The following is a 12,189-nucleotide window of genomic DNA, read 5'->3' as shown; positions in this document are numbered from 1 at the left end:
ATAGCTACCGGTACAGCCCCGAGCCTCGATGGAGAACTACTCCCTCCTCATGGGAGCAGCAGCGGTGATGAAGATGGCGGTGGAGATGGCAGCGGTGTCGATGGAGAAGCCTTCCGGGGGCACTTCCCCGCTCCGGCAGCGTGCCGGAACAGAGATCCTGTCCCCCAGATCTTGGCTTCGCGATGGCGGCGGCTCTGGAAGGTTTTCGTGGTTTTCGTCAATTGGTGTAGGGTTTTCTGATCCAGGGGCTTTTTATAGGCGGAGAGGCGGCGCAGGAAGGTCGAAGGGGGGCCCACACCCTAGGGGGGCGCGCCCCCCCCTAGGCCGCGCCGGGGTGTGGTGTGGTGGCCCTGCCTCCCTTCTCTGGCGGTTCTCGTGTGTTACGGATGCTTCCGGGTAAAATAGGAACACAGGCGTTGATTTCGTCCGATTCGAGAATATTTCGTTACTAGGATTTACGAAACCAAAAACAGCGAGAAAACAGAAGCGGCACTTCGGCATCTTGTTAATAGGTTAGTTCCAGAAAATGCACGAATATGACATAAAGTGTGCATAAAACATGTAGATAACATCAATAATGTGGCATGGAACATAAGAAATTATCGATACGTCGGAGACGTATCAAGACTCCAAACAACATTCGGTCTCCATCTCATATTCCGAATCTACTATACGACATCGAACCTTAAGCGCGTCACCCTACGGTTCGTGAACTATGCAGACATGATCGAGACTCCTCTCCGATCAATAACCAATAGAGGGACCTGGAGATCCATAATGGCTCCCACACATTTAGTGATAACTTAGTGATTGATTGAACCATTAACATACGATACCGATTTCCTTTGTCACGCGATACTTTACTTGTCCGAGGTTCGATCATCGGTATCTCCATACCTAGTTCAACTTCGTTACTGACAAGTACTCTTTACTCGTACCGTGGTATGTCATCTCTTGTGACCTTATCACATGCTTGCAAGCTAATTAGACGACATTCCACCGAGAGTGCCCAAAGTATATCTATCCGTCATCGGGATAGACAAATCCCACTCTTGATCCATATGCCTCAACTCATACTTTCTGAATACTTAATCCCATCTTTATAACCACCCATTTACGCAGTGGCGTTTGAAGTAATCAAAGTACCCTTCTGGTATAAGTGATTTACATGATCTCATGGTCAAAGGACTAGGTTACTATGTATCTGAAAGCTTATAGCAAGTTGAACTTGATGACTTGATCTCATGCTATGCTTACTATGGGTGTGTGTCCATCACATCATTCGCCTAATGATATGATCTTGTTATTAATAACATCCAATGTTCATGATCAGGAAACCATGATCATCTATTAATCAATAAGCTAGTTAAACGAGAGGCTTACTAGGGACTCTGGTTGTTTACACAACACACATGTATCAATGTTTCCGGTTAATACAATTATATCATGGGGTGTAAACATTTATCATGAACACTAAAACATAACAATAACTAATTTATTATTGCCTCTCGGGCATATCTCCAACAGTTGCGTCCAAAATAAGGATTTTTCTGTAGAGGCTAGCCCAACAGTCCTTACCCATGATTATCATTGAAATAAAATCGAGGGTTGAACATCTACAGGAGTTCATCTTTGTTTATTGAAACCTTCGATCTGGATTATCAGATTGTAGTATTATTGCTTTTTCTCTAGAGACCTAGGTTTATCGAACCCTTGGAATTTTTTTTGGGTGTAAGATCACTTGATTGAGACTTTGAGACTTCGCTTATTATTTTGTCCGAATACAATACGGTAGGGGAAGCCCCTACAATGATTTGTCTTTGAAATAATAAGAGCATCCCTAGGAACTTGAATCCAGGTGGCTATGTTGTACATCACTTTCCTAACTAAGTGGGCTAGGCTCACTTATTGCTTACTTGTTGTTCACGAGACCAATGGTTTTCTTTTGTTTGTCTGTGTATCGATGGATGGAGATATGCCAGGGCTAAGGTTTCACCTACAGTTGTGGAATAAATAAATTGGATAGAAAGATAAAATGAAGAACACATGTTTCTTATGCATAATACATATTAACAAGTATAGTGGGCGACGCATCCTAATAGCACCATAGGTTGCTCATAACATACACTAAAGATCAATTACCCAACTAAGACCTCCAAGTAGTGCACGATATCACAATAATTAATTTAAATAGATAGAGCATTAAGATCTATGACATCACCTAGAATCCATGAATAGCAATCACAATACCGACCAACATTGAGGGATGGTGATGAATTCGATAGCGGCGGTGACAGAGCTTTGCTAGAGATGGTGGTCTGACTTGTGACGGTGGACTAGTGTTTTCTCTATGTTGCGGCTCTTTGATTACCTAGGGTCCTTCGCAACAAAAATTCGGTTTGACGAGGCGAATCCACCGACATGCCGTACGGGTGGGGATGATCATACCATAGGTTGTTTAGTTGCTTGCTGATTATCTTCAATCCTAGTTGACTTGGTGATATTCCTAGCTTGTAATCTTTCATTAATTGGCCTTGATTTGCATAGAAATTAATAACATAGAGATGTGCACATCTATGCAATAGTTAGTGATTAGTGGCATGTTTAAAGAGATATTTCCATCATATTGGTGAATAATATTTGGTTTAAGTGACAATAAAGATGTAGAGCTTCAAACTTTGAAGCACATAATCTAGCCAAGCACATGATTTCTCTTGGAGTTGGATGCTATATGTGGCTCAGAACTTTCTACTATGTAATTATACCTGTAAACGCTTTTATTGATTGTCTAAAAAAATCCACGAGTCCCGACTTCTTAGGAGAGGAGTGTGACCAGTGCATGGTTAATCACCCCAAATCCATGGGCATCAAGACGTGAGAGGGATGTAAAAGCCTCCATGATGCCACCCTTCATGATGCCCCAACAAGATATGAAAAATCGAGTCATGAAGCTGTCCATCCCTAGAAACTATTTCATCGACATTCTTTTCAGCACCATGCACACATCCTCTTGTGAGAACTCTCCCTCCAACTACTGGAGGTCCAGAGAGGGAAGCACCAGGAAGTCTAGGCCGAGGGAAAAGGGGCGGTCCACCAATGAGACAAATAGGTTGCAAAGAAATCGTGAGCTAAACTTTATCCACCATGAGACACATGGTGAAGTCTTTCATCTCTAATTTCTTGCATGGATCGTGTGGAACATGTGTTTGGAAGCATCAGCCTTCTGCAACCAAAGGATGTGAGAGTGTAGCTTCGCAATTGTCCTCTTGAGGGAATCCAGGCATAGAATCTTCTTCTTGAGAAGGCTCTTTCCTCCGGCGAAAAGGCCCAAGAGTCCATCGCCGTGTCAAGACGCAATATGACCTTTGTTGCATTAATAATTTGCATCTTAACATTCCCAACAAACTTGGAAATGCAGTTTGAAAGGAACTTGGCGCTTGCTTTGAGCTTTAATTTGTGTCCAACCATTTAACTGGATTTGCAATCCATGTTGTGGACATCCATGCCTTTTGGGACAATATTCATGAATCTATCAACTTTAGGCTAGAAGCATTTTAACTACAAGCGACATCCCTGAAAATGTCTCATGACAAACTCACGACCAGCTGGTAGTTGTCAGAGCCTCTTCACAATCCGAGAGGCCCGATGGACAAGCCGAGAGGAAGGCATCCATGAAAAACTCTCCACAATCGAGAGTCATAAAGACCCTCTAAGGCACCACCAAGGTGGGATTTTCCCTCTCATTGTACTAAGTGAACCTCCTACCATTGAGTTAGAGTTCCTTCATCTTTAGCCGAGATAGCGTGCGTTGGAACCTGCACATCATCCGCCTATGCAGCACCCCTTGATTTTTGTCAGCCGGGTCAACAATAAGGTTGAAGTCCTCGGTGTCCACCCATGGATATCCTATAACTCACAGAGGAACAACCGCTTGTCTTCTCCACTTTGGGGTCTGTAGACGCCGGTGAACCACCATCCATATTCCTCCGACATTGCGGGTGATCTCATTAAGTGAGAGGCGATGGGGGTTTGAGACCAAAACTAACGCGTACTGCCAGACTGAAAGTATGTTGACACGCCGGTAAGAAGTAGAACTTTGCATAGGAAGAGCCTAGACTCTCTCTAACCACGCGGTTAATGATAACCACATTCACGGTGAGATCGCTTGGAAAATTTCCGCCCATTCCGCTCGGGAATTAAAACCACATGCATTCTAAATCACAAACAAAAGAGCTATATACCAAAACAAATCGGCACTGAACACGCCAATCACTTAGACAAGGTACTCCACCAGGGCATCGTCACTGAGCGGGAGATCGTTAGGCAGCCATCCAAATAGGCTGAGTACCACGTGGAGGTGGTTTTCACTAAGGGGCGTGGGAAGAGGTCGAGGTATGCCTCTCATGCCTCATCACCAATGGTCTCTCCTTTTGTTGCAATACCAAGTTCGGAGATTAGAATTCTATGTTGTTGCCTCAGCGGCCCAACATTGACCTTCACTGGATGTCCACGGTGTGCCGGCCTAGAGAGAATCGATGAGATGGGTCTCTGGTAAACCGAGCGGAAGATTGCGAGGCCTAGGTCCATCCCAACGTTTGTCCAGTCCACTGCCTTGGGCACAAGAGGGATAGTTGGCGAGTCAGGGACAGACTGATCTGGAACATCGCCAACAACGACTAATGAGCCACGTCACTCCATCAATCCCCAGGGAGGTGGTGTCTAGACTCGCGCCATATCCATGCCGTCCGTTTACATGGACGAAACCTCCGCGGGTAAAAGCGTTATTGTGTCTCTACGTATAGTCCTTGGGGCGTTTGCTTCTCGGGGTGTCCCACCTCACCAATCGGAGAGTTTGGTTCAAAATAGAAGGGCTGCCATGCCTCGATAACTGCTGGTCGTCCGCGCGATCCAAACTTATATGATTAATTAAATTTTGTAGTATTTGATTTTGACGAAAATTTATATGCTGAGTATAATGAAACAGAGGATATGAGTATAAGTCACATGACTAATTTGCTTCTCATTGCAGAATTTATTGATGCTTAAAGAATAACAATTTCGTACTGCCAACCGAATTCATATAAGATACTATGTACTTCTGTAACTGAACTACTGAAGTATTTTTTTGAACTTGATATGATGATTTCTGTAGTTTTATGATATAAGCTCGTACATTTAACTTGCTAATTTTCTAGCTCTTTGACTAGTTGACTGGACCCATCAGCAGTAGATGATTTTAGGGCAGCATCAGCAGTAGAACATGACCCTCTTCACGCTGTCCTTGAGCGCAGGGAGGGGCCTCACGACCCCACCGCCGGGGGCCCGGGTGCTGCGGGACGTCGAGGAGCCGGCCTGGCGCGTGCTCGCGATGGAGCCGCTGTCGGAGCTGTCCGGCTCCATGTAGAACCGGGCGCGGAAGGCGGCCAGGTGAGCGTAGTATGCCGGAGGAACTGCAATAAACGTTTATCTGTCAGAACTGTTTTTGAAAATTTATCTGTCAGAATTGTTGAAACTTCAAGACTTGAGCTTGGCAGATCCCTGATGACAATATTGATTTCAGAGTGTCGACTTACCGATCGATACCGACCGCGTGCACCTCGCGTAACTGCGGAAGAGATCGAAAGTTAGGGAGGGGATGTAGATTGATTGTTCGAGAAGGTTAAGAATGCCGAGGCTTACGTGTAGCAGAGGTTGTTGGTGAGGCTCTGCAGTGCATCGGCACTGAAGTTGTTCTCATCCCACAGGACATGGTAATGCGCGGGGCGGCTCGTGCCCTACGGATCATTTGAGTTAACATCTGAATCTGATACAGTCTAAAATGACAGACATGAAGATGTAAGTAGATCTCGTCATATTTATTTACCTTGATGCCGGCATGGCTGCACAGGAAGAAATCAAACTCTGTAGGATGGCAGATCTTGGAGTCTACAACAGTGCCTGCATGTCCAGGAGAGACGGTCAGATTAGAAAAGATATTGGCAAGAGGAAGGTAGAAGCAAGCAACCTGAAGAATGATGGCATAAGTAACAACACTCACCGGGGAGGATGTTGCCGCTCCTGTCGACGGAGCTCTGGTCATTGTGGTTGTGCGGAAACAGTCTGGTGTGGTGGCGCTTCTGAACCACGATGAAAGTAACCTGCGGCTGGTAGTTGGCCTCCAGCGACGCGCATGCCTGAGAGACAGATGAATTGGATCAGAAGGGAGTGATAAAATTGGGGCAAATTGTGTGTTACCTTTCGGATGGCATCAAGCTCATGCAGTAGAACTTGGTAGAACTGGCCTTCGCTGACACCATCTCTGCAAAAGGCAGACACTTTTGCGGTTTAGCCCCAATGTGGAAGGCCAGGATTTCAAATGATTGACCAGCTCACAGCTGGTATTGAAAAAAAATACATTTGTCTCAAATCACAAGCCGTAAATTTCTGCAAGAAAGCATACCTATAGAACAATATTCTCTGAGGCTTTTCTCCAGTACATCTTTTGAAGGAGATAAGAAGCTCCCTGCAAATGCATGCCACAGAATGTATGACTTGTGCTCAAAATTTGTAGGAGCAAGACTGGAGATGGTGAGGGATACCTGATCATGCCACCATGGATGGTTCCTCTCTGAGGATCATGAGTGACATTGTACAGATCATCTATCAATTCTTGCCTGTGAGATTGAGCAGAGACTAGGCCAGCATACTTAGTCACCTCAGGCCAATCTTGGGAGGCCACAACCTGCAGGGCAAATCAATGTTTTTTTTTTTTCCAGCAAATATGTTGACTGATGCAGACAAGACCAGCCACTGAACATTGAGTACGAGATTGTTGGACTTACTGCAGAAATGGAAGGGCTGCTGTCTTCACCAGGATGGGGATGGGTGACATCAGCGCCGAATATGATCGTTGGCTTGTCAGTAAGCAAAGGGATGCACCTTGACACTGCATCAGCCAGGACAGTGTTCCTTCCCCCGACCTTCGAAAACAAAAGGCCGTATGTGTTAGAGTCGGGGACTGAAGAAATGCACAAAACACAACAAGAAATCCAACACCAACCTTGACGTTTATCTTCAGAGCAAGGTTTGCCAGGATCTGTTTGTTCATTTTAAACACTTGCTTTGTTAAACAGCACTGGGAAATCAGCCCAAGGTCGATTTCGCAGACACGCTTCAAGTCACCTGATACCGGCACAGTATGAGCATTGACTTGAAGCTTCAGTTTAATAGTGCAGAAATCAATATATAATTGAAATTTTAGTTACCATAAAGCGAGCCATTGTTATCAGGAAGTATTCCAATAAGTAAATCGAGCTCCTTGCGCTGTAGTCCAAGTATGTTCAGTGCATCATGGAACCTAGCTTTCAAAGCTCGCTCCACTTGATCAGGACGCACATATATAGCTGGAAGAACAGGCTCCAAAGCAAATTCCTATAATTGATAGTAAGACTATTACTATTGTAACCAACAAGTACAAGGGAAAATATAACATGTACAATTTGCAAGCATAGCTTGAAGCATTTCAGGGATACTTGCCATTCCTGAGGCTTGGCACATGCGGGCAAGTTCACGACAGAATCCTGTAGCAACACTGTCTTGCACATTTCGAGCGAAATTGACACACATCCAGCTCCGGATTCTACCACCATTTACCAATTTCTGGATAAGGAAAAAATGAAAATGAACAGTAAGGCTTGAGATAATAAAGTAAACAAAGGGCATATGCTTGATGTGGATAATAATTTTTTAAAAAATCTGGCATTGGTACGGCTGTTTGATGTACTATCATTACCTTGTTCATCATATTCCATTGGCCAACTCTAGGCAAGCAATCCTTCTCTCTACCAGCCTCACTGTACTTAAGCTGCATGGATAGAAACAAAAGGAGAAGTCATTAAAAGTATTGCAGCGAATTATATGGTATGTTTAAGCATAACATTTTCTGAAAACAGAATCACTCGTGAAGGGCTAATAGCACAAGAAAAAGAACTTCGAAAGACATTGTCCCAACATGATTCAGGGTCCACTTACCCGAGGAGTAGGCAAAACCCGTGCCTCAACCGATGCCAGACGCTCACTGATCGTGATGCCAAACTCTTTTGCATAAGGATCATCATGGTAAGAGTTGTGATTTACAATCTGTAGACACACAAATAAATTTGTGCTTTGCATAAGCATGTGAACTTGTTTACCTTCACATAGGATGGTAGAGCCTCAACAATACTATGACAAGAGAAATGCTATACCTGAATTAGGTCCCGCTCTCGATCATGTGGGCGCTGACATGTCTCCTCTAGAAGAGCTCTTATCTGACCTTGGTTGAGTCTCTTGGAGTACCTCTGTCCCGCCACTATTTTGCAGGCCTGGATAGAAGTTCAGATTTGTAAGCACATGTCAGAGACAATAGATTTGCAGGTTAAGTGCCAAAAGTTGACAAGAAAACAAAATACTACCGCACATATTCACTACATGAAAGAAGGGAGCGTATTTTAGCACTAGCATACCTCCATGGGGAGGTAATTTGGACGCTGCTGATTACCGACTTGCAGACAGGGAAGGTAGGTGTGCTGGATGGTGTAGCCATATGTCTCCTGAAAGTATTGGACAACAGACTTCACTGTGTCCCCTTGATCAACGGGAAAACTGTTGCAAAATAACATTATTTTTGAGGGAAACAAGAATAGTACCTTATGCTTTTCAGAATGACTCCAGATGAAAATAAAAGGGATATTACAATAGTGCAAGACGAAAAGAGGAAGCTCCATACCTTAGCTCCCGAGTTGCCTCGGATGTTAAACCAGATATCCGATACTTCCGCCGTATGTTGCCACGGTGAGTAACTTCCACCTTCACACCTTTTAAGGCCTTCTTGATCTAGGGTGTTCAAAGAAACATTGAAATTGCTTGCTAAGTTAGTGTATAGAGCTACAAACAGATATGCAAGAAATGGCAGCTCAGATTACCAAGACATACTAAAGCTATTCAGATTTAGATGAGTTATCGGAAATGGATTCAAGCAGTTAACAATAACTTCTGAATTCATGTACTTCTGTCTGACAACAAAGGTACTTCCATTTGTAACTAGATCTTCCTGAACGAAGTCGAAGGATACACAGTAATGAGTACAAAGTGTTCGCCAAGTATACCTTGACACGTTCAGCATCTGAGAGGGACCTCGAGCGGATGTCAGTGTTTAAAAGCTGAGAAACAAAATCAATGACAGGCAGAGGCTCGAAGAAAGATGTAGCTGACATATCTGAAAACACAGAAAAGAAGGGAAGGTAAATATTGAGGAAAGTATTCAGGAAGTATGAAATCTCTGTCAAGAAAAAGAAGGGATAGTAAATAGTATCAATTAAGCAACACCAGTGATCATCTCTGTCAAGAAAGTTCAAAGTAACAGAGCTATGTGAATTAAAGCTTAAATTATCACTGATTATGCTAAGCTATATAGCTGAAAGTCCATCCACTGACTATCCAAACATTGAATATACATATCTATCAGAACGGTTAAGTATTGAATGTTATCTCGTGCAAATAAAAAAGTGCAGCAACTTCCGTTGCTTATTAGTGGCTTCACAATGTATTACATAACACATACCGAAGGACAGCGGTACAGAACACCATGGAGTCCCAGTTCATTGAATTCAACATATATTCATGAGAAAATGTGAGAACCAGAACCTTACCAATATTCAGTGACAAACCCATCTGAGTAGGACGAATGGTCTGATAAAACCCGCGCCAGCTTTCTATTCCGTCGCCAAGGGATCGCCTCCTTCCCAGGTCAGGTGAGAAGAAGGATCGGCCATATGGTTCGTACCTGTTAAAAAATTGATGGGGATGGAACAATTTGTCAATTATTGATTTCTCCTATGATATGATACCTAGAGATATCTGCACTCTACCTAGCTGTTGGCAGCTCACGCAGGACGATGTCAAGAACTTGCAAGGCCTCTTGGGGAGCCTCTCCCTGCCTCCCAGCTATATACTGCTCAAGCCGATGAAGATCGGCCTTCGCCGCAAACCTAATCACCACCTTAAAAGTTCTCTCACGCCTACATCATAGAAATAACAGTCAGAAATGTCAGTTAGCTTCAGATACAGACTTAGATAGTATGTTTTGTACTCTCTAAATATTTCTGTAAGAGCATCTGCAGTGGAAAGCTCTCCCACTTTTTCCCTTGGAAAAAAATGTCTACAGAGTATGCTTTGCCCTATAACCATAGAATCATGAGAAAGAAAGTCTCAAGGACGGACCTCTCCAAACCGGAGCCATCATCTTCGTCGAGCAAAGTGATGTGAAACTCTTTGGAAGTAAAAGGCAGCGCACCAGCAGTGTACATACTCTTCCTGCCATCGTAGGCCGGAAGCCGACCTCCCAAGTAGGACACCTTGTGCAGCTTCACCAGCTCTTCCATCACGGCGCGGCCGACAACCCGTGAGGTGATCTCTGGGGTGATGGAAACCTGCCGAGAAGACCACATGCCATGTCAAGAACTTCGGAGAACAATGCAGTCATGGTAAACTAAAGAAAACTCACGTCGTACTGGTGAAGATCCTTGTCCGGCAGCTCGGCGAGGAAATGGTTCGCCTTCACCAGGCACTTGGTGCCGACCCTCCCGTTCCCCGGGCGGCGAGGGAACTTGTACGAGCAGCTGGGCAGCGGGATCGGCTGGAAGACAACCGCGCTCTTCTCACCGCCCTCCATGGACAGGGCCTCAAGCTGCCGGGTGACCACCTCGAGAGCCTCCGGAGACCCTGTCTCCGGAGAGGCCGAGACGTCGACGGGATCGCGTGGAGCGTCATCATCGTCCATTGCTTGGCACACCTCAGCAGATATCGTCGCAGACGGGCCGTCCCCGCCGCCACCGTCGCGGTGCTGCGGCGGCTGCACTGGAGCAGGGCCGGTTGGACGCCAGTGCTGCGTCGCGCCGCGAGGCCCATGGTGGTGGTAGGAGCCTGCCACACGGCCGCCTTGCTGGTACTGAAAGCCGGCCCGGCCAGGACGCCCGCCTCTTCCCTGACCCCCTCTCCCACCATTATTGTCCTCGCCGAACCCGGGCAGCCGTGGCCTCGTCGATCCCATGGTCGATCAGCTGCCAACAGGGTGAAATTTTGGTCAAAACACTCGCAAAGAAAGGGTCGAGATTGCTATGGATTGTGTCGAAAGCTTCATTCGCACGCGTGTAATGTTGAACTGCAGAGATTTTACATGTTGGTTCCTAACAAAAGCAAGGTAAGAACTCCGTACCAAACTTGGTTTACTAATGCTTTATTAGCACAGTGAATATCTGCATGAAACTAACTACTACTCCATGTGCGTAGTGAGTTAATGGCTGTCTGACTGAACTACCATGCATGAGCAATGTAGCTCCTTCGTAGGACTTAATAAAATCATTAAATCAGACGTCACTCACACAAAAGTAAACTAAATATGGACGGTAGGAACTGTGAGCATACTCAACTATCACGACCATAAATAAAAAATAAAACTGAAATGAAATTATGATTACCAACCAAGTCAAGTTGTTAAGTATTCAAGACCAAGTATTGGCTCTACACGAAAAGGGGGCGGAGTTATTCGACGATCTTTTCTTGATCAAACAAAAAAGACGATGCATAAACTTGCGGAGTTATCCTCCAAGAACAATGCAGGGAAAATACGAACTAGAAAAAGGACCTTTACAAACAGAAATCCCCCTTTTTCCATAGAAAATAGAAACATAAATGTTTACACACAAAACACGTGATTTCCAATGAAAAAACTTGGCTTTTATTTTTGATCATCTTCAAGGGAACCTAATTACTGAAAAAAAAACAAGGGAGGAAAGGAGCAATTCCGCAGCATCTAATTTCCAAAACGGCCCGGAGAGGGGAATGCAGCTCCCGACCAATCACCTTGGACAGAGATGGGAGATCGATTCGGCTCTGCAACTGCAAGACTTTCTCTCTCCCTGCTCTGTCGAGTTCTTGAGGAGAGAAGAGAATGGAGCTGGCTGTGGGTGTGATGCAGCAGCAGTGGCAAGCAGAGCAGTGGCTCACTCACACTTAGTCTCACACACGCTGTGCACTAAAGCAGCCTATTCCATTTCCTGTTGTTTGCAATTGTTGGTTGATTGTTTTTTTATTATTACGGTATTTACTTTACTCAAGTGTTGGTTGCTGGAGGCCTGATACTTTGAACACTTATTTATACTCTGCTGTCGT

General features: G+C 44.8%; 1 protein-coding gene and 1 long non-coding RNA gene across 2 annotated transcripts; one reads left to right on the top strand and one right to left on the bottom strand.

Moving 5' to 3' along the window:
- Positions 1–5,045: 5,045 nt before the first annotated feature.
- Positions 5,046–12,136, bottom strand: LOC127295251 (protein argonaute 1D-like). The gene is made up of 23 exons (XM_051325168.2): positions 11,881–12,136; positions 10,523–11,078; positions 10,240–10,448; positions 9,888–10,037; positions 9,669–9,802; positions 9,126–9,235; positions 8,747–8,853; positions 8,484–8,622; positions 8,226–8,342; positions 8,011–8,118; positions 7,772–7,843; positions 7,516–7,638; positions 7,245–7,410; positions 7,040–7,161; positions 6,822–6,959; positions 6,579–6,721; positions 6,440–6,502; positions 6,235–6,298; positions 6,038–6,173; positions 5,864–5,937; positions 5,680–5,774; positions 5,574–5,605; positions 5,046–5,450 (listed from the first exon to the last, which is right to left on the bottom strand). Exons 2-23 carry the CDS (start codon positions 11,066–11,068, stop codon positions 5,248–5,250), a joined length of 3,051 nt encoding a protein of 1,016 aa, XP_051181128.1. The 5' UTR covers positions 11,069–11,078; positions 11,881–12,136; the 3' UTR covers positions 5,046–5,247.
- LOC127295252 (uncharacterized) lies at positions 5,300–7,274 on the top strand. Its single transcript, XR_007847642.2, has 2 exons — positions 5,300–5,427; positions 5,561–7,274. It is a non-coding gene; the product is annotated as an uncharacterized lncRNA (long non-coding RNA).
- Positions 12,137–12,189: the final 53 nt, after the last annotated feature.

This window comes from Lolium perenne, chromosome 4, assembly GCF_019359855.2.
Source record: "Lolium perenne isolate Kyuss_39 chromosome 4, Kyuss_2.0, whole genome shotgun sequence".
NCBI lineage: Eukaryota > Viridiplantae > Streptophyta > Magnoliopsida > Poales > Poaceae > Lolium > Lolium perenne.
The sequence above is the reverse complement of the archived record's forward strand: the minus strand, read 5'-3'. Positions and strand labels throughout refer to the sequence as shown.